The 22620-nt window shown below is 37.8% G+C and overlaps 1 protein-coding gene across 8 annotated transcripts in view; it reads right to left on the bottom strand.

The window, feature by feature from the left end:
• Positions 1-1608: 1608 nt before the first annotated feature.
• Positions 1609-22620, bottom strand: part of LOC139976231 (kazrin-like) — a 91289-nt gene continuing 70277 nt past the window's right edge. For 7 of the 8 annotated variants that reach the window (XM_071984808.1, XM_071984804.1, XM_071984803.1 and 4 more), the window contains 11 exons: positions 20638-20945; positions 19366-19579; positions 18220-18258; positions 15617-15805; positions 14860-15083; positions 13666-13778; positions 11774-12005; positions 11236-11337; positions 9934-10100; positions 9096-9237; positions 1609-7625 (listed from right to left, as the gene is read on the bottom strand). In XM_071984808.1, the coding sequence (XP_071840909.1) occupies positions 7491-7625; positions 9096-9237; positions 9934-10100; positions 11236-11337; positions 11774-12005; positions 13666-13778; positions 14860-15083; positions 15617-15805; positions 18220-18258; positions 19366-19579; positions 20638-20945 (1865 nt within the window). In that variant the 3' untranslated portion in view covers positions 1609-7490. The remainder of the gene's footprint in view (positions 7626-9095; positions 9238-9933; positions 10101-11235; positions 11338-11773; positions 12006-13665; positions 13779-14859; positions 15084-15616; positions 15806-18219; positions 18259-19365; positions 19580-20637; positions 20946-22620) is intronic. The other variant, XM_071984807.1, reaches the window with a different exon arrangement.

The following is a 22620-nucleotide window of genomic DNA, read 5'->3' on the forward strand; positions in this document are numbered from 1 at the left end:
CACAGAAATTCATTAAAAGTCACGAGCTTAGCCAGGATTTGCAAAGTTGTATGCACGACTATCTGAGCGGAGCGCCACCATTGGCTGGCGCGGAGCGTACTAGAAATTTTTTGGTTTTACAAACCCCTCAGATGGCCGGAAACGGCCCTTCCCGAGTGTTCATTCTGGTTCCCTGGCCTCTTGCTAACTTGAGGCACCTAAATTTTTATGTAGAAAAAAGGCACATTTTTAACTTGAGGAAAAGTGGGGGGGCACGTGCCCCCTGTGCCCCCCCGGTTCCGCCGCCCTTGGTCCAGGTATACAATTGACTAGTTAGAAAAAAAAATGATCGTGCAAAAAGCGTGGTAGCCCAGATGAACTGCGCTTACGGTGGTGGTTACACGGAAATATTCGGGCATCATGATGCTAAATAAAGAAAATCATGGAATTGTCGGGCAAAAATTTGAAAAAGATTCGGGCAAGCTACTGCATATTTATATATATATATATATATTTCCAGAGGACAAGAAATTCGGGCAAAAGTCCTGAACAATTCGGGCAGCCTAAGAGGAGAAAAAAAAAAATATATATATTTTTTATTTTCTCCTCTTAGGCTGCCCGAATTTTTCAGGACTTTTGCCCGAATTTCTTGTCCTCTGGAAATTTGGGGGGGGGGGCAGTCTGCCCCCTACCCCCCGCCTCGTACACCTATGGGTTTTGATGATGTAACATAAACAGTTTTCTTCATGAATCTGATGTAATGTATAGTGAGGGTGTACATGTTTACAAGGGTTTCACGATTTGACCTCTGATGACCGCTGACCTCCACCAAAAACAAGGCTTCTTTAACTCAATGTGGTACTTCTACACACTAAATAAGGGGGCTAAGCTTCCAGTATTGAGATATTGTGATTACGAGGTTTTCACAATTTGACCCCTGATGACCTCAAATGATCTTTGCCGTCCACCAAAAACAATAGGCTTCTTTTACACAATGTGGTACTCTTACACACTAAATATGTCTGCCCATGCTTCCCTTCTTGCGATATGGTGTGTATGAGGTTTACACATTTTGACCCCTGGTGACCCCAAATGACCTTTGACCTCCATAAAAAACAATAGACTTCTTGTACTTAATGTGGTACTTCTACACACTAAATATGAAGTCTGCCCATGCTTCTCATTTTGAGATACCATGTTTACAAGGTTTTCACAATTTTACCCATGGTGACCCCAAATGACCTTTGACCTCCACCAAAAACAGTAGGCTTCTTGTAATCGATGTGTTACTTCTACACATCAAATATGAAATTGGTTTGACCTTTTCTTTTTGAGATATTGTGTTTACAAGGTTTTCACAATTTGACCCCTGGTAACCCCAAATGACCTTTGACCTCCACCAAAAACAATAGGCTTCTTGTACTCAATGTGGTACTTCTACACACTACATATGAAATTCGTCTGACCTTCCTTTCTTGAGATATCGTGTTTACAAGCTGGGCGTCACAAACGCACTCACACACACACGCCATCATGAATGCATAGGGGTTATGATTATCATCGAAATCAAAAAGCAAAGGAAAAAAAGGAGAGACCAAACAACCAGCAATAAAAGAGCTAGAAAAATAATCATTCTGACGATAAATAAAATTTATTTCAATTTCCATGCATGATTCTATTTTCACTGGAGATGAATGATTTAATTGTTTGAAAGTGATCTTAAAACAAAGCCCGATGAAACGACAAAATATACACAGGAATCTATAGTTACCGATATAAAATGGTTTTTTTTCTTTTTATACACTTAAATAACATCTGCTATGTACAAACTTTTTACAAACATTTTCTTTCTTTTTTTCGCAGGAAGCAATTTTTTCTGGCAGATAAAATGGCAAACTATAAGTATTACTCATCATAAAAATATTCAACATCACCACAACATTTTCTTTCTAATTAATGCCTTGATTAAATGAATTATACGTGATATACACCAGGCTGTCCACGATATTTCTATTCTACGATAAAACAGAGGTATACCCATATCGGAAAAACTCCTTTCCTCATGGAAGTTGTCGATTCCTCGTCCTATGGTCGACCCCTATCCACATATTCACTATAAAGCCTATCCCTACTTCTGCACTAACGTAAGCCCACCTTATACTGCCCGACTGACCACAAAACCACTCAACTCGACTCATGAACTAGTCTTCAATAGTCATGGAGGCAATAACAGCTGCTTTCCCAATAACCACTGGTGCTCATTTAGGTCACATGTTAAATTACAGTCCCTTTGATTGGTTACATTGGTAAAGACTGGACAGTTTTTTTGTCATGGACCACTGCACACTGCCAGTCAATAAAATGGTAAATGCTCAGTTCCCCAACTGAAGCTGGCTTGACTTAGAACTGGTCAGACTATCCCATATTTTCCCAGACTATCCCATATTTTCCCAGACTATCCCATATTTTCCACGTAAAAGTGACCAAGTTGAGTCAGGTCGTCACCAGTCGGCCAGTGTGCGGCAGGCATTATAGGAAAGGTTTAAATTCATGCCACTCTGTACATGGAAATCACAGTACCACGTCCTTATGCTACACACATTAAACCTTAACTACTGAACAAAATACATAACACATTGTTATATTTAACTTCATTACAACCACCCCACCCTCACCCCACCCCTATAGGACCTGCACATCCTCATTAATTAAAGATAGCGGTGTATTTATCTCTTGCTGGACTCTTTAGCAACATATCTACAATTCTTGACATCAATCAATATACACCATATGTTAATTACTGATAATCACCCCCCCCCCCCACCACTCTTTAAAACTACCTGCATATCAAACAGAATATTAACTTTTGTATAATAAATTAAATGTTAATGCAAATGCAAATTCAGAATTCAAACATTTCAATTTTAAATTTAAATTGTATCAACATTTTCTACTTAACGAGGATTGAAAACACCCAATAAATAAAACTGTTTGTAAAAATGCTCTGTGAATCCGACATATACAAAAGTTACAAAACCAATGTCCCTAAAAACCTTACAAACAAGATAAGATAACTCTGGCAACACAATCCTTCTACCATTTGTTTTTAAAATACAAAACAACAAACATGTATTTTATACAATTAAAAAAAGAAAAAAAAAGTTTGCTTCGGGTATGAAAGATGATTTACTGTCGTCGTACGAAAAGGGGGGGGGGGGAATCGGACAAAAAAAATGGAAACAAAGCATTTGCATCAGTGCTTCATTTAAAAAAATGAGAGATAGAGTTGAAAAGAACGAAAAGGAAGAAAGACAGAAAGAAAGAAAATTCTTCGTTGTCTCAAATAAGGAAATAAGGAAATGATAAGAAAGCGTATAAATTAGACCAAAACTTAGAATAAACCTCTATGAATATTCATAAAACATCAAAATCATGTTAAAACCTAAGCCCTTAAAAAAAGCACACAGTTGTTTGTGGTTTGCGATGGTAAAGACGATGGACTTCATAGAAAGATGGGCAATTTGGAAGATGAGTTATGAGCACCACGGGAGAGAGTAAAGAAAGAAAAGATTTGAAAATAGAAAGCCAACAGAAAACATCGCCAAACCCAAAATACTCGTCACGCCTTTTGACCAAGAATGGAAAGCCTTTATCTTTTCGTTCAATTTGAAAGCATCACTCGGTGAGGAATCGTTTACCCTCTGTGAGAAGATTTTTCTTGACCGTCCTGAAAATGGTGACCAAACTATAAATTCCTATTTCGTTATATTTTTATGGTTTTAAAGAAGGTGATAGCAATGATAAAGTAAGTCCTAGTTGGCAGGCTGTATAAGTCTGTTATGTGTGTATTAAACTTACTGAATCACATATCAACAGAGCTTGTTAGCATGTGTTCTCTAACTGTTTGTCCAAATTCACTTTGACCACTTAAGAGGTTGGTACTAAATTTGATAAAATCAAAAATTGGCGTGTCTTTATTGAATAAATTTCAATTTTCCGACCGCAAACATTTTACTTGTCACAAAGACCTCCTCTCCTTTTGTTTTCTCTGTGTTGCATGGAAGTGTAAGGAAATCAAGTAGAAAGTATGTTGCTAGGCAACCATTGATATGTGCTCAGTTGTGATTGGCTAGTTGGATATTTTAGTATCATGGATAAAGAAAGTATCAATGCTTTCAGTTTTAAATGAAGCAAGAGTTAACAAATGGAATTTATTTGAGTTTGATTAATAATATGTGAAAATATTTTACTTAAGAATATAGAGATACTTTTACCCACTTGATTGCCTCTGTTTAATACATGTCAAAAAATTCAATACAAGTGTCTCTTATAGCTGCCATATTTTAGTGGTTTTTCTGTTCTAGCTAAAATACATTTCAAATGACAGCCAGTATACCTCCAATGATTAATTTAAAACCTATAGGGTATGATCCCTTAATTACACAGTATGGAAAAATCGACTGTCACCCCTAGCAACAACATTGTGACATAGGAAGCACATCAATGTAAAGTTCAGTTGATGGAGCTTGTACAGATATCCCCCTTCATAAAATTTTTGCTCTGTTGTGCTGATGTCACTTAGTATACTGTTGCCAGATGCAATAACGCAATTAACAGCAAATTTTTAAAATCTGTACCATTTGAATCCCCTCAAAATACGGCCAAGTAAACTGTCCTCAACACGTAGTTCTGCACTGAAACCTAATAATAGAAAACCAGCATCAAGTCACACAAGGCAACAAATTACTGGACGAGAGAACAAGCTTCTGAGTTGATGTTACAACTTAAAGAGACATTTTAAGCGTTCTGGAATTTTTTTATGTGGAAATAACAAGTCACACAGACAATACTCTCTTCACATGCACAAGTTCTAGAAGTATTTTAGCATTCCTCAGACCGCCTTAAAAAATCATTTTAATCACTTGAAACCCTTTGGAAGAGCCATGTTTAAATTACAAAGAAAGACTATCACTTTTACAAGATGGCGAAAAAAAAGAAAATTGGAAAACTGAAAGAAATATATAACAGAAAGGAGAAAGAAGAAAATGCCACCTGAAGAACCCCATTTACAATTTTGTAACCAGAAGGAAATTATCAACTGTGTTTTACCCTTTCAAAGTTCTACCTTCGACTATTTCACCTCGCAATATTAACCTGTTTCGAAACACCTGCTGTGCTGAAGTCCAATTACCCGAGGGTGTTTATTAAATGAGAGAATATTTTTCTTCTCTCTCCGTACAGCCTATTACCAACAGGCTCATAAATACCAGACACTTCAACGAAACAGCCTCTGGGCCTTCCGTCGTAACTCGTAATTAAATTTACAAAGATACGATACATGAAAAGACGTACAAAATGAGACTGCGGCTTAATACTAATAATTGTCTTCGCTCGCTATCGTCAAAAGTGAAGTTTTAAAAAAACGTAAAATATTTTTCGTTGATTTATTTCAACAGGACACATTTTGTCCAAATAGTCATCAATTTTTGCCAAATCTTTGAATACAATTATTGAATTGAACTGGCATTCCTGTGAAAAATATGTCTGAAAGGTTCAATCTGTCGGACTAGAGACTTGACACTAACAACAACCTGAGCTATATTTACTGAAAAAATATTTATTTTATTAATGCCAACCTTCACCTTCTCAAACTCTTGCCCCCCCCCCCCCCTTCCTCCTTTCCCAATCTTTCACAGAACCGAAACATACCTTACATATATCCAAGGCTGTCAAAGATAAAGCTTTTACAAATCAATCCAAGCTCTGAGATTACACTGGCAAACAATCAGCAGGCAATCCCAGTCAAATTATGGTCTAAGAAATCAACTCTTTGACAAATATATATTGAACATGCATATAAACTATTTGCAAAGGTTAAGCCAGTATTAACCATCTGCTTAACCTGGTTCAACCTTAACCCCCCCCCACCCACGTAGTAACCAATAAAATTTCATCTCATGAAATTCTAGTACAAGATCAGCCTTCATGATAAGAAACGATAAAACAGAGAAAAAAAGAAGGGGGGCGGAGGGGAGGACCAAGGCTGCCCTTACATGACATTTCAAAATATTGATAGCAAACACGAAACTGAATTCACTGCAGGATATTTTGACCTATATTTATCTTTTTCATCCAGTTTCAGATACACATTCAGTTGGTTGACTTGGGTTTGATGAACTTGGTCGCCGACTACGATCGGCGACGCTCTTTCAGTTTTACTAGGTGAATTAGGAAGACTCATTCGATAGCTGACGTGGAAATCAATATTTCTTGCTAAATTTGAGTAAAAATGTAAATATCTGTGGCCAGTTTTGGCGAAGCAAAAAGCTTACAAAGTAAAAAAAACAGAAGATGAACATGACAAGAAAGAAAAGAATTTTGAAATATTGATAGATAAAATCCATCCACTGGAAGAACTTGCAATGATATCTAAAACAGAAACTGTTCACTTGCAGAAATTAGTCACTAAAGTAAAATTCAATTGTGAATTTCCACACTCTGATCAAGAGGAGGAAAATTTGGTTTAGTTCTTTAAAAAGCAAAGTTTGTTTGAGTTGTGGTGTAACTATGGTTACTGCATTCTGTGGAAAGATTTCAGAACAAACTGCTGCCTTCTATCAAGAAAATTTCGAAATTTTTTGAGAATCTTGAGTTGTAACTATCATGACTACATTGTGCTGAAAACATTTCATTTAAAAATTGTTAAGTATTTAATTTAATTTCTTTCGTTTCTTAAATTTGAGTAAATATCCTGACCAACATTCCATGATACAAAAAATAAATAAATAATTTTTCTTTTTAAAATGCGAAAGTTAACTTTTCAGATTTGTCTTGAAACCTTGCTTGATATAAAGGATCAGGAATCTTGGAAAGAATCTTTGATATTTCCTGATGAGGAGCCTTGATTCACTCTCAATTAATCTTCCTCTGTTTCCATTCAAGATGCTTCAGATTTGTAGTAAGTCTATACTCATACCAGTATTCTATAATGGTTGCCAATACTCAGACTTTCCCTGATCAACTTGTACTCATACTCTGGTACTAGTGCAAAACTAAAGTACCCATACTCATGCTTAGAGCCTTGTACTGATGGTACTCACATCACCTGTACTTTATCATCAAACTGTCTTATGATTGCAGAATATATTTCCTGTTTGACACTTGGCAACTTTGCCGTGAGTGCTTGACAGTTGAGTACAACCTTGATGTAAGGAAAACCTAGATGGGTAATTTCATCTGCATATCTCTCCTGTTCTGTCTCGGGCATTTTCATACCACCATACCCCTCGGGTTAGACGGGTGCTAAAGAGGTCCTAGCAGCTGCATATTGACCACCCCGTCTTGTCTGAACATCTGTATCTCCTAGGTGGCTCCTATCGTTTCTTCTCTTTGGGTAAGACAGGGGTGCTTAGGAGGTCCTAAGATCTCCCTCTCTCGCTCTCTCACCTTTATCTGAGGTATCTCTTAACATCAATCTTACATCATATTCCTCATTGGAGCATATACTGAGGTTAGACTGTGGTGTTAGATAGGTCCTGGCTTCGAGACTTGGCCCTCATCTTCTCTGGGTTATCACTAAACATCAGTCCTGGATGCTTCTCCATGTTGTGCCTCATCTTTCTTCCCAGAGCTCTGCCGAGGGAGCCCTGCATTTGACGGATAGGAAAAAATGTGTAAAAGTAAGTTGGCCTGACGTTTCAATCCTAGCAGGATCTTCTTCAGAGGCTAAATGACAAGTTACAGTAACAGAAGGGACAAAAATATGCACAGAATACAGACAGGTTAATGAGCATGGTGAATACAAAGATATAGATGTAAGGGGATTAGTAGACAAGGGATGGAGAGAAAAAAGCAACAGGGGAAGAGGAGAGGTAGGAGATAAACAGTGGAGGGACAAAGAGAGGATTAAGGGAACAGGGTAGGGAATAAACTGGAGAAGGACAAAGACAGAAAGGTGTGGAGAAAAAAGGGTGGAAGAGAGCTGTGAGAAGAGGAGTGATGGGGGGGGACAAGGGGAGATGGAGGGGGGAACAGAAGAAAAGTTTAGTCATGTCCTTCCTGAATGTTGATAGGAAAAAAGACGGATTGAGTTTACTACTAGCAGGTTTAGACTCATGATGGCAAGGTAGGCCCCTAGCTGCACAACTTTCTTTGCCAGCTTTATACTTGACTGGTCAACAACACTCTGCTGAGACATGAGAGTTCACAAGGATTGTAGTCGGGGAGATGTGAGGCATCCATAGCAACTGTAAATCTATCAGTTCTGTTCTTTGAATAAGCAATTTTTGGCAAAAACCTGTCAAAACAGCCAATTAGGAAGGTTTTGGGTTGCTCAAGACTAGTAACCTTAGGGCTAATAGCTATCCTAGCAATATTTTGCAGTGTGCTTAAAGGTGTCTGTTCCTTCTTACTGTGTGTCATATTTCCTTGAGGCAATAAGATGTAAAGCTGTTTACTAAATCATGGCATTTGCAACCTCTTCAAGAGTGATGGCGCTATTCTGCTTTGTAAACTTTTGCTAACAACAATGATGCTTCTATCTACATCACATTGTTTGATATACAATACAATTACTAACTCTAGTTGTAAGGAAAGAAAAAGCTTAGAAGGGGTGGGGAGGGGTTGGGGGAGAAGGAGAGGATACATGAAATACTACTGATAAGGAGAACAAATTTCATAAATTAGTACTTACTTCTCCAGTTTGTTGGTCAGACATTTTGAAGACTACACTACACATCCATGACACACTACTCTTAGTACCAGAATTGCTGTTAACTTATCACAATATTAAAACAGCACTAACTTTCAATACATTCCAAAATTGATGGTGGTATTCTACTTTTACTTTTCAAAATATTCTTTGTCACCTCTTCACCACTCTCTAATATCAGTCTGTAAATATGTACTAAAATAGGGTAGAACTATTTCAAATTTTATTTTGCTCTTTCTTTTTCTTCCTTGTTCCTGTATTGCTGCATATTTGATGATATTTCTGAACAGGCTGTTCCAAGGACGAACAGGCTGTTCATTCCTATTACAAGCCACACCCTAGTGACATACATATTCAACCTCTGATTACCGAGCATCGAACAAAACGAAAAAGGTTGACGACTTACACGGAAGGTAGGTTTACTCTTGCTGTCGTTCGGGCCGCGATACGACCTCTGGAATGACTTATTGCTGGAATTGGAGGAAGTGCTGGACTTCCGTGACCTTGCGTCCTCCTTGTTATTATTGAGAATACTCTCCAGATTAGTCCTGAAGGACCAAAGATAATAAAATACATCAGCTCTGTAGAAAGGTTTGTTTTCCTAACAGATGACAAAGAAGAATCTTTTGCCAGCTAGGGAATGATATCAATTTCTGCTATGAAAACTGAATGCAGACCCTCACACTCTTATTGACTACTTTCCCAATTGTTTCTCATTCTTGGTCAGAGAATGCACCAAAACCCCTTTATGACCTTTCTCAGCCTTGGTTTAGCAAACATAGTTTTCTTAATACTGATGACACGGCGTCTCGTGATGGTGGTGCTCTTTCACCGTACCTGGTTACACCCCACCATTATCTGACCCCTTCTAGCTATTCATTTACCGTTCAAGTAATCATCTATAAATCATTTTGAATATAAAAATTGGAATAGACCTACATCTATATAATTGTAATACCCTCAATAACCCACCCCCAACCCCCACCCCCCATTCCTTCTCATCGTTCTCTTCTCCCACTTCATCAATCTGCGGGTTCACCAAATGGTTAATGGGATATCTTTCTAGCACCTCCCTGGTGCCATTGCTATACCAATATCTCCCTCTCCCCTACTCGGCCTGTCTCCCTTACCCTACCTACCCCTTTTCCACCTAAACCTCCATCTCTACCATAATCCCCTCCGGTACCAAATCTGGATAATCCCATAAGCCCCCTCCTGAGCATACACTGTAAATACGTTTATACCTTGCTGGTCTTATCAATGCATTCAGTTCTGTGGTGAGGTGTCTCCTAATGATGGTTTTACTGCTTGGTATACCGAGGGCATTGGCCACAGCGTCTGCATCGAAGGAACGTTCCAACACCAGGAGAGCCCCATGGACACCACTGTCTTCTAGATTATCCGCATATTCCTATCGGAATGACAAGGAAATTATTAAAGATTTATGAAGCCTTAAAACATCCACAAGAATGGCATGGAACATATTACATGTTAATGTGTCAAGTTGTTACTGCTTGCCTTTAAAATTTAGATAAAACAGCTCTTATTATACAGAAAACACTTTAAGTGCATTTTTTTTTAACAGTGAACAATTAAAATAACTGGTAAATAATTATAGATATGGCAACAGCACCAATAGCACAGAGGCTCACAGACTTGCTGGTGACAAATTTGCTAAACGATGACCAAAAAATCCATAATTTTGCCTTAATAGCATATAGAATTGAACCCATATTGGGCATTCCATTATTAAAAATACAAACCGAAATGATAACAATTACGGGCTGGGCGGTCTAACTATCTGGTATTCCAAGTGGGGTAGCGACCCTATTAAGTGTCGCCAAATTATTTTGAAGAGTTCCAACAAATTCGAAAGGAAAAAGATATTGCCGATATTTGTGGGGAGAGTGGAAAACTCTGGAACATACATATTTTCAAAAGTTGCAAAATATAATGCCATTCTGCAACCGGGTAGCCAAGATGAACTAGGTGAAAATTGACTTCACCAAGCAAGAAAGTTTGAAATACCAGGTTTCTAAATGATCATTTTTTGGGAAGTAAGGGGGAGGGGGGTGGGTGAGGGGGCACTGATGTATAGTAAACAATCACTTGATCATAACAAGTTTGAGTGATGAAAAATCCAGATGTCAACATAATTTAAGACTATGTTCTCTGTCTCTGTTTTCAATGGTTCACTTTCAAAATCTTACTCAAAACAGTGTGTTGTCAGCTAAAATACCAACATCCCTTAAAAAAGTCTCTAACCATTGCAAAAAGCATGACAGTTTTGTAGTATGGAAGAGGTTACCATACCAATACCAAACATAACTAGTATTTTATCAATTGAAACGTTCGAAGGGGCTGTGAAATGAAATGTAACAGACAGGGTTTTACTCAGAACTGAAAAACCGAAATCGTCTGACTCGATATCCCGCTGAACAGAAGGCGTTACTTAACAAATCTGTATTGATAATTTGAATGTTTCTAATTTACATGTAATAAATATGAAAATACTGGAACATGGTTGTCTATTTGTCGTATCTCACCTTGAGATCTATATTTTCCGTCCATTTTATCAACCTCTGGGTCGACCATACCAGCGGATCACAGTCGATGTCGTCACACTGAGCCCTCCGTTCCGTCAAGACCTGCCAATGAACAGAATGGAGGTAAATTAATCAAATGGAGTGCTTAGAAAATTTAACTCTTCGGGAGCTCTGATGACTTATTACATTTATTGAAGATGACTTAAGGAGAGAAAGAATGTTCAGAATTGTTTTTTGAGGGGGGAGGCTGTTCTTTCCTAATTTAAAACAAAATCTAGATTAGCCAATCTCCTAATGAGCTGCATTTTCAAATTATTCCTGATTTCCAGGGTCGTCTCTGAAAATAAATGCTAACATTGTGAATTTCATAAAAACTATTTAAGTTGTAAACTTGTAGAAATAATACTTCAAGTTCTTTTCTATTCTTTTTTATCTTCTTTATAATCAAATGCCAGTTAACTCATTTTAACCTTGCCACCAAAAGAAATAGTTCCACTTTTTGTTTTTTTATCTTCCATGTTAAATCTCCGTTACTCACCCTTTTATCAAACTCGACCAATCTGAGAAGTTCTACTCCGTGTAAGATAGTGACTTGGTGGAATTTTCTGGTTATGTTCATAAGTTTGTCTAGATCTTTTCGAGTTAAAGTGTTCAGCACTCTGCCGTCGATTCTCTCGTTTTCAAAGTGAGTTGAATACTGCGATAGCCCGATGTCCTTCAACCAGTCCTTGCAGACCCACTGGTGGTCCAGATTGGCTATATTTGGAAAACTGGAACAGAACAAAGCAACCAATTCACACCGTCAAAAAAACAAAACAAATAACAAAAGAGGTTCAAATTAAAGACCAGTAAATTATCAGTAATAATTTAAATCAGATGCAAAAGAATTTCTTTATTCTTGATTTATGAAACATGACATTTTTCCACTAGTTTTGCGCCATTTTTACTTCCATTTTTGCTATGGTCAAGTGGATAAAGGCTGTGGCATTTGAAACAGCGAAACCGGGCATCTTGTTTAATAGTCATTGGGTTCCAGCATTGGCTGGGTAAACTAGGATGGGCTTATCACCCATGGAGCAATCAATTATTTTCCTATGTAAAATGGCTTTTTAAATGAAAAGAAACCCCGAAAAATCCGAATCAAGCTAAAACAACTGTAACTTGGATAGCCATCCACAGTGAAGGGTGAGTTATAAGTCATTTGGCTTGTCCCACATGCCCCTGTGGCTGTTTGATGGGGTTGTAGAATAAAACTGTCCTTCAGGCCCCCATTATTATTATTGTTAAGTATTATTTAATATTTGAATATGTTGTTTATGTATCATTTTACAAATAATATTGACTGAGAAAATCCTGTATTATTAGAGTTGAGTTCATCAAGTTGAATACATATATATTTTATTAAGAAAGTATAAAGTATGCAAAATATTTATATTTTGGTTGACAAACATGTTCAATGGTTTACAGACATATTCCAAGCAACAGCAAAGTTGGTTCTTAGTGAAGAGGAAAGAAAAAACCCCAAATCACTTTTTCAGCTTAGAATTTATAAGTTTCTTTCACTACTTTGTTGTTTACAGCATAAAAAAAACTAATGCTGTAACTTTTAAGTACTTTTCAGTTCCACTCCAGTAGTCATCTAGTTCTGGAGGAATTTGAGGTGTTACCTATTTTTTTCTTTAGAATTCCTCCCTCACAAAGGTTAGCATCGTTTGTTCCAAAGTTGAACAAAAACAGCAGCTAGAGGTATGTAAGGGTAACAATGAACTTGTTTGTTGACAAAGCAAGAATAACTGCTTATTTTGCCAGTTTAATTAGAGTTGTGCCGATATCTTCACTATCGATACAGATATTTGTAAACAGCCAGAATGAAGGTCAAATAGCAATTCACGTCATGCATTAATATGTAAAGTATTAAATTATAATCCGCTAACATGAGTTATTATCGTTTGCACAACTCACAGACAGTAACCGCTTGTATAACTGTCATTGCAGAAGCACCTTAATAAATTTAGTAAAATATGTGGGTATCCTATTACACTAGTCCTAACCTCTTTTTGAATGAACGATCATATTCACCACCAAATTGATATGCATGAAACTGTGAACTAGCATTTTTTATGGGGGTGGGGGGTGGAACACAAGCTTATCCTTCCTGTTACTTCTGTTGTATGATTCGTTACACTGCTTGAACAACTACATCCAACACTTAGGCTAAAACTGTCGTCAAATGGAGCCACAAATTTCTTAGCAAAAAAATGTTCAAAAGATGACATTCTTAGGTTTTATCTTTATCTTCTTTGTTCCTCACTGTTATCTGATGTTTATATCTTTGTTATATACTGAAATGATTGATTGAAATAAAACTGAATTGAAATCAAATTTGCCTCTAAAGTAAAAAGGCGATCGAGTGGCTCCTTCCTGTCTTACCTTTGGTTTGGGTATTTGTGGTCTTCGATGGCAAGCCTTAATTTCCGTTTATGGAGCGGTTTGGTTATACCCATACCAGCCTCTATCTCTGCATCTGACAGTCCTAGTAGTACCTGTAGGGAGATGTCATGAATATTCAACATGTAGGAAGATGTTAGGATTAGTCCAACGTGTAGGAAGATCTTTGAATATTCAACACGTAAATAACGTCAACAAAGGACTTCACTTAATAAAAACAATAATACTTTACTTTCAATAAATTATAACATTTATCTTTCCTTGTGATAGATTTTACTGCAAGTAGAATCTGTGCTGTATGTTTAAAACTGGACCTAGGATTTCATAATCATAATCTTCCTCAAAACTGTTCAATTTTTCTTCCTGTTTTTGGGGGAAATTTTAGACTTAGTGCAACGTGTTGGAAGATGATTTGAACATCCAACATGTAAATAACGTCGACAAAGGACTTCACTTAAAACAATAATACTTTACTTTCAATAAATTATTACATTGATCCTTCCTTTTGATAGATTTGTCTGAAACTAGAATCTGTGTTGTATGCTTCAAACTGGACCTAGTATTTCATAATCATAATCTTTCCTCAAAACTGTTCAATTTCTCTTCCTGTTTTGGGGGAAATTGCATTTCAAAGACTCTTGTTGCATTATCAATCAGGAATGAATGTCCAAAAAGTTGAGCACAGTCTCTGTTTAATAATATTTTGCTAGAGTGTCATACATACAGCTCAGGTAACCTTTACTTTGTCTTCAAGCCATTAATACAATTTTTTTTTTGCATTCAAGATTTGAGGAAAGCATTATATTATGTTAATTACAATGTAAAATGCCCTATTTGGGTGAGCAGCCACTTTGGACAATTTTCTATTGCTAATACAAATATATACTGTATTCTCATGTCATGCTTCGGAGCACTCGTACTGACAGTATAAACAGTTCCTAACCTTTATCTGATTCTAATGCTAATACCACTCTATACTGTCCTCTCATATCATGCTTCAAAGCACACACTCTGTCAGTATGAACAGTTTAGCCTTTATCTGATTCTAATGCTTATACCACTCTTTACTATTACTCTCATCATGCTTCAAAGAACTCGACTTCATCTAGTAAACTTTTGAAATAAAACTTATAACTTTCCAAATCATCACTTAAAGATTGCAATAGTCATGCTCACCTGGCCACTTTTAATATTTTCAGCACAGGAGCGGCTGTACTCTGGCAAGCACATAACTTTCTCCAGCCAGGCCACCACCATACTGGCCTTCCATTGCATCATGGGTAATGTCTTACACTCTTCCGCTAATTTGTCTTTATCGCTCTCCTGGAGGGCGAAGAGGTCGATCACGCTACCCTGGGACGAAGTGGTTAGGGAACACATGGAGACCGTGGGAGTATCCGCTGCAGAAACGAAGAATAACACAATGAAATCAATTCAGAAGAGAAAGAAAAAACACAGAAACAGGTGTTTCACCGTTCATTGCCTTAAAGACTTAATCCAGAGACAAGTGAACGAACGGAGACTGATCGTATTCTGTGTTTCCATAAACTTCAACATTTCAGGCAGAGATTTGATCACCTAAAGTGACAGATAACCTTTATCTAAATACATTACCTTTCTTATCATGTACAAATCTATCAACTACAAATTGCAGTTTTTAAAGGTAGTCAGTATAGACCCCAACTTATAGCATGCTAGAAGTTTTCTAAAGAGTACTTTCCTGGAGGTCTTTAACTCTCCAAATTGTTCTCAGACATTTTTAAGGAACACACAAGATGACTGAATGTCCCAGTGAGGGAAATTTCCTCAAAGGGTTGTAATCAAAACAGGTTTAAGAATTTGGACCAAAGGTGACCATATTTGAATATCTAGCATATTTGGGGCCAATACAGCACATACCTTTAATTAAACATCTTCTTACAAACCCACTTACCATCAAATATTATGGATTCCAATAACGGTCTATTTTTCCTTCCGAATATCTTCGAGAGCGAGTTGAATTTTTTCGGTTTCTTCTTCTTCTTCTGCTTCGGCGAGCCATCTGCGCTGCAATCTTCCGTCGATCGCGATATCGGTATCGCCGACAGTAGCATCTCGCGACTCTCGCTATCTGTTGAGGGAGCTTCCGAAACAAAAGGGAAGAAACAAAAAGGAGCAAATGAATGTACAGAAATTTTGTCCTTCTCCGGTATGGAATTTTTATTTCGTTCATGCAATGAGTTAGGAAGACTTTTTGCTCTTTGATGGAAGTATTTTTTTGCTTTGCTTATTTCTTTCACAGAAAATTCACGGAAATGTTGAAAATGTTTAACAATATTTTGGAAAGTTGTACAAAGTTACGAACCCTGTAAATCTGCAAAACCATTTATTACCGAACATGACTAAGAAATGAGCAGAGTTGTGCTCAATTAACAACATCTCCATTATCTTTATAAGAGCAGCCTTCCTCATCGTAAAGTTTGTGTTAGGATGAAATTTCTCCTTTCTAGTTGCCACTAATTTTCTTGTTTCTTGTCAAATATTTTTAGTACTTACATTTCCTTTTATTCCTTACAGACACCTGAGTGGAGAGATTCATACCTTTAATTGTACTCATGAAAGCCTTTTTTTGCTGATGCGTATAGGTTGATTTTTGTTGGGATGATGATAAGAGAATATTGGTTGGGGGAGGGGGAAGGGGAGGGGGGTGAGAAGGGAGAGGACAACAAAGACAGGGACAATTACAGTTCTGTAAATTCACATAATGACCAAATATCGTATGGTTACGGTTCCTTCTGGTAAACAAGGTATTTCTCTATCTCTCACAGTTTATGAATACACTCACTGACGTACAGTAACATACATAGAAAAAAAATCTTTTGTGCTGTACAAGGTCAACAGGAATAACAACTTAAGTTATAATGTTTTGAGTGCAACACTCATATACTTTACTATTAGTAATAATAATACTACTACAACTACTACAGTGCTTTCAGCCATATATAACAAACCACAGTTCCTTATAGGCAGGAACCAGCAGAATTTGGAATTATTTTTTGTAAATAAAAACAACAACAACAAAAGGGCATGAATTATTATATGAAAAGCAACATTGATCAGGTTCTTGGTGTAATCTTGGTCAATTTTGAAAAATATTAAAAATAAAAAAAAATTGAAAAAAAAAGGTGCAGAGATAGGAATGGGGTAGATGACCCTTTATGCTTCTTCGGCTGCTGTTTGGATGATTTTAAATCAGAATGGAGCAGAAGCTTATGACTGGTTAACAAACATAGTGGGAAAAAAAACAAGAAGGGGGGGGGGGGGATCATGGGTTACATTTTGTATTACATTTACATTATAAACACACATTTTATTTTAAGCAATGCATATCGCCACTGGAAGACATGGTTTAGGTGGCCAACAAGGTAATTGCAGAGGAAATCATCTCTTTGACTTTCAGTGTGAATATCTCCTCACTGACCTGTCCAACGGTATTTCACTGTGTTTGACTATGTTACCACTACCTTTGACTGTGTGAAGTCATCAGAACTGCTGACATATGGCTGAGAAACCTGACATGTAGCAGAACTGTATCAAGTACACTCACTGACTTATTACAGACTCGTAGTAAGTCCAGGATCTTACTCCTGCAAAGTTGCCAGTATTTTGGACTTGGCTGGGCGGACTTGAGTTGGTAGGCATACTCATAGCAGTTTGAAAAATGGCGATAAAAGGTCCGATGCAAAATTCAGTTACTTTTACTATTGCTAGATTCCAGGGGCATTCGATTCATACTCATACTGTACTGTACTTAATATAACAAAGAGAATTCTACTTGTGCATACATATACTTCTACATACATATTGCTGTCACCATGGTAATGAAATCAGGCTGACTAACCTCTGAATATCACCTAACTACACCTTGTATCTTGAAATGATCTCAAAACTACCTAAAGAAGGAATCATGAAAATACTGGCACAAATCCTCCCAGGTGCATGATTTGTCCCTCGGCATAAACTCTAACAAGGTCTTTTTTTCCTCCCGTTATAATAATCCTTCCCCCATTAAACAGTTAAAATCTTAACACCATCTGTAAAGGTGTCATCTTAAATTTATTGTTTTATACTTTCCCATCTGATTTGATATTACTTAATACAACTACTTCCCATCATGTCATACTTCCATATCGTTTCTTGTTCTATTCAAAGGCAAAAAGTTAGACCAACCAAAGGAGACAAGATCAATAAACACAAATTTGAATCGTATATTAGTTGCTGATGAAGGGACACTAATATGTCACATCAAGTTTATGTTAATTAACAATGATGGTGCTCAGATTCTTCACTTCATTCAGTATTTTTTTTTTTAATTTAAGGATGTTTCTTTTAACAAATAAAAAACAAAAGCAAAAATTGAACTAAAAATGGTAAAGCAAATTTTGTCACGGAAGGGTGAAATAATGGTGGGGGTTGAGTGGTGTAGAAGGTAGAATAAATAGGTGAGTGTAGATGAGGTAAGATAAGTGACGCAAGTGGGGTTCTGTGTACCCTCACCTCTCAGGCCAACAAAAGAAAAGTTACTCCATCTTTTCCCTGAATGATGTGAGGAAAAAGATGGGGATATGGAATATGGTTTATAAAATACTTTGAATTTGTGAGAAAAATATCGTCATTCCCTCCTTCCCCTCCTCCTATCCCTTCCCCTAACAATGGGGAGTTGGATCCTACCATAACAAAATGGCCCTACCTTGAACAGTTGAACCCGACCTCAACAGTTGAAAGGTGATTTCTGGGCTTGTATCAATTTACTCTACTAACTCTACTTAAGGCAACATCACTGAAACTGGTCCATACATGATCCCTTGACTCAAATCATAATATGATCAATATTTAAAACATACAAATCTACCCACGGTATGGTTCAAGTCAAGAGATTTTACTAAAATTTCTGAACTTCCTTCTTTGTGAAAAAAAAAGATAAACTCATAGCAAAAGCTGCTAAAAGGAGCTTGTAGGGGTGAAACCACCCAGTATTAGTGGTAGATACCTTATGGTTGGACCCCTCTCCATCCCTCTTCCATCCCTGCCCTTATTTCATATGCCTATTACATTCTTCTTACCTGACATGAAAGACTGGGTGCTTCTGTCAGAGCTAAAAGTGGTGAAACCACCCAGTATTAGTGGTAGATACCTTTATGGTTGGACCCTGCTTCATCCCTCTTCCATCCCTGCCCTTACTTCATATGCATATTACATTATTCTTACCTGACATGAAAGACTGGGTGCTTCTGGCAGAGCTGGGAGGGGTGAAGCCATCCGGGAGCTGATTGTAGATACCTTTATGGTTGGACCCCGCTTCATCCCTCTTCCATCCCTGCCCTTACTTCATATGCATATTACATTCTTCTTACCTGACATGAAAGACTGGGTGCTTCTGTCAGAGCTAAGAGTGTTGAAACCACCCAGTATTAGTGGTAGATACCTTTATGGTTGGACCCCTCTCCATCCCTCCTCCATCCCTGCCCTTACTTCATATGCATATTACATTCTTCTTACCTGACATGAAAGACTGGGTGCTTCTGGCAGAGCTTGTAGTGTGAAACCACCCAGTATTAGTGGTAGATACCTTTATGGTTGGACCCCTCTCCATCCCTCCTCCATCCCTGCCCTTACTTCATATGCATATTACATTCTTCTTACCTGACATGAAAGACTGGGTGCTTCTGGCAGAGCTTGGAGGGGTGAAGCCATCCGGGAGCTGATTGTATACACCTTTATGGTTGGATGATACGTGACCGTCTTGGGTAGAGTTTGATTCTAGACTGCTCTGACTGGCAGAGACCGGCGTGCTGGTTACGGTGATGTGCGGCATCGACACGGAATTGTGCATGTCTACCATTAAGAGTTTCCTCATCTGGAAGAGAATAAAAAATATTTACTGATATTTACAGTATAAGCAGAAAAAGAAAAATGGTACATTTTAACGATAAAAGTATCATCTCTTGTTTTTAGTTTTCATCTATCACAATATTAAACATGATCTTCAGGGGGGGGGGGAACACTGGTATACAATGTAACACAATGAAGGTCATCGTGTAAGAGACAGGAAACAGAAAAAGATTTCGACACCGAGTTCCTGTATGACGTAGATGGTGCACGATTTGTAAATGAACGCAAGTAACTTTTGGTAAACATCCATGAACTACTGTGGGAGAGAGTCCCACAAGTGTTTTCAAAATGACCCCAATGACCCCCCCCACTGGTGTACTCACGAATAAGAGGATACTTGGGCGAGTTTTTGTCGGAAACATGTTGAATATTTTATTTAACGAATGACCAGTAATGACATTAAGATAGCTTTCTAACTTCAGATTACTACTGAAAGTTAACCTTTGACTCAATTTCCAAGGATGGCTTTCATCAAATTCCACCGATAAACGTGTCAGAGCTTTAAATTCTGTTCGCCGTTTCCACACTTATCGAGATGCACACGATTAAGAATAGTACTCAAGTTTCCCTCAAAGGCAAACAGAGATCCTAGGGAACCGTTCCGATCGAATTAGTTGAAAATTAATCCATGCAAAAAACGAACGATGTAGACACTTTGAGTGAAAGAATGAGAAGGACGGGCATTGACCGGAGGGGCCGGTCATTGAGGGCGCACAGTGATAAAAGGTTACCAGTTCCTTCTAGGCACTGTAGAACGAGGGTGCTAAGGTTCTGGGGAGACAGTGATAAAAGGTTACCAGTTCCTTCTAGGCACGGTAGAACGAGGGAGCTAAGGTTCTGGGGAGACAGTGATAAAAGGTTACCAGTTCCTTCTAGGCACGGTAGAACGAGGGAGCTAAGGTTGTGGGGAGACAGGTAAGCGAGGAAGGAAGTAAATCAAAATCTAGTTTTAAACATTTCGTTAATTATCGTCAAAAAATGCTCTTTGTAAATAGAAAGGCGCGAACTGTTTGCAATCTTCACCTTGAGTATTTCTTCCTGCAAATTTTCGTTTTCTCTTTGTTTCTGGTCGAGTTGGTTCCTGAGGGTGACAGACCTCTCTGCCGCCTCTCGGGCTCTCTTTAGGATCTCCCAGTGATCTTTCTCCACCTCCTCTTTCTCCTGGGTGACTTGTTTCAGTTTGCTCTCTGATTCTGCCATCCTCTCCTCGTAGTTTCTCATAAAGTCTCTCATCTCCTCCTCCTTCGCCTCTAAGGTGCAGTAGAGTTGCTTCATCTGGTTCAACAGATCCACTTTTTCTCCTTTTAACCGCTTTCTGTCATTCTTCATTACTGCACAAAAGCAAACAAAGTAGAGATTATTAACAAAATAAAACAAGAAAGCTTTCTTTACTGCCAGGGCAAACTACCGTAATCCAGTTTCAAAGTTACATGCTGACAAAGACCTTATAACATCTTATTAATATATGCTAATATATGCGATATCATATTAATTATACTAATTAATACAATTGGCAAGGAATACAAAGCAATTTGGCCCCACCACCTTTTGAGAAGAAGTTTCTTGATACTTTCGAAAGACCTTAACAACTTTTCAATTAAAGCACCGACCGCCTTACACCCCCGCCCCCCCCCTTCCACCACCCCGAACCTCCATGTTTTGGCTTGTCATCTTAAAAAGGACATGATCCTATGCGAACTACTAACTTGAATCAAAAATGTAACTGTATTACAGTAACATTGGAAGAGAGTTACAGTAAATCTGCAAATTTTGTGTTCATTTTGAAGATCATATATTGCTTTACTACCCAAGATGCATCTAAATGAAATTGCAATATGTATGGGTGGAAAGAAACCATGGCTGACTAAAACAATATATATGTCACCTGAAAACCCCAGATTACAGACAAGATACATATTGAAAACTAAACCACTAATTCCTACCCTTGCAACAGAGTGACATAATAGTGGCAACCATACAATGACTCTACTGGGGGTGGGGTGGGGGGGTGTAAATGCACTCTATCATTGTTCTTAAATTGTGGCCTATTGTGGCCTAATAACAAAAAACTTCCCCCAAAACCAAAACTAAAACCGAAACTGAGACCAAAACTAAAACCAAAACATACTTGGAAACCAACACTAGGGTAGTTGCCAAATGACTCCCTGTGAAAAACAATACACTGCTTGTATGGCATTGTTCTTTAAAACAGTGAAACTTGCTTGCATTTTGCAGGTTTCACAAATTATTACCGATTGGACAACGATTATCTTGCAAACTACACATATTTTTTGGAAGAGAAACAAAGATGACTATTTTCTAGGACTGTTAGTTTCATTTTCAACCACCAGATGCCCGTTAACGCTTCTCGACTTTACTGCAAGTTTGAAGCAAAAAAATGAATGAGTTGCGGTGATTTATTAAACATGGATAAATGACAGTCTATGTAAATGATCCCCTCTTTCCCTGTAAGACACAGCTTGGAATTTCCCATCGAATTTGCCAACCTCTGTGTAGCTATAAATCTTCTAAGATTTTAAATGTTTGGAATTTCTTGTCAGGGCTTGAAGAATCCTTTTAAATGCCAGAGATACACACATGGCAATGGGATTAACACCTGCATGAGTCAAGGGTTGTGGGAGTGAAACATTCTTCAAATGTAGAATCCTCATGGTTAAAGCTGTTTACTAAACAGAATTTCGAACAATCTGATGTAGGCTACGTCCCTGTCTCTTTGAGAAATCTTTATAAAATGGAGGCTTCAGCTGCAAAATTGTGCTACAGTATATTTTGCAAGCCCTGAAACGATGTTGAACGATTTTCAACTTTTTAAGTTGTACTGCACATGCATGCTATAGATTTATGTATCGTACAGTAGGCCTACTCTAGGAATGTTTTTATGTTGTAATATTCTGTTTGCTGGTGGAGGGTGGGGGCGGGGGGGGGAGGAGGGTCATTTTATACTTCCAAGGGTAATAAAGTCCCTCTAGAAATATATGTGGCTGT

This window comes from Apostichopus japonicus, chromosome 11 (assembly GCF_037975245.1).
Source record: "Apostichopus japonicus isolate 1M-3 chromosome 11, ASM3797524v1, whole genome shotgun sequence".
Lineage (NCBI taxonomy): Eukaryota > Metazoa > Echinodermata > Holothuroidea > Aspidochirotida > Stichopodidae > Apostichopus > Apostichopus japonicus.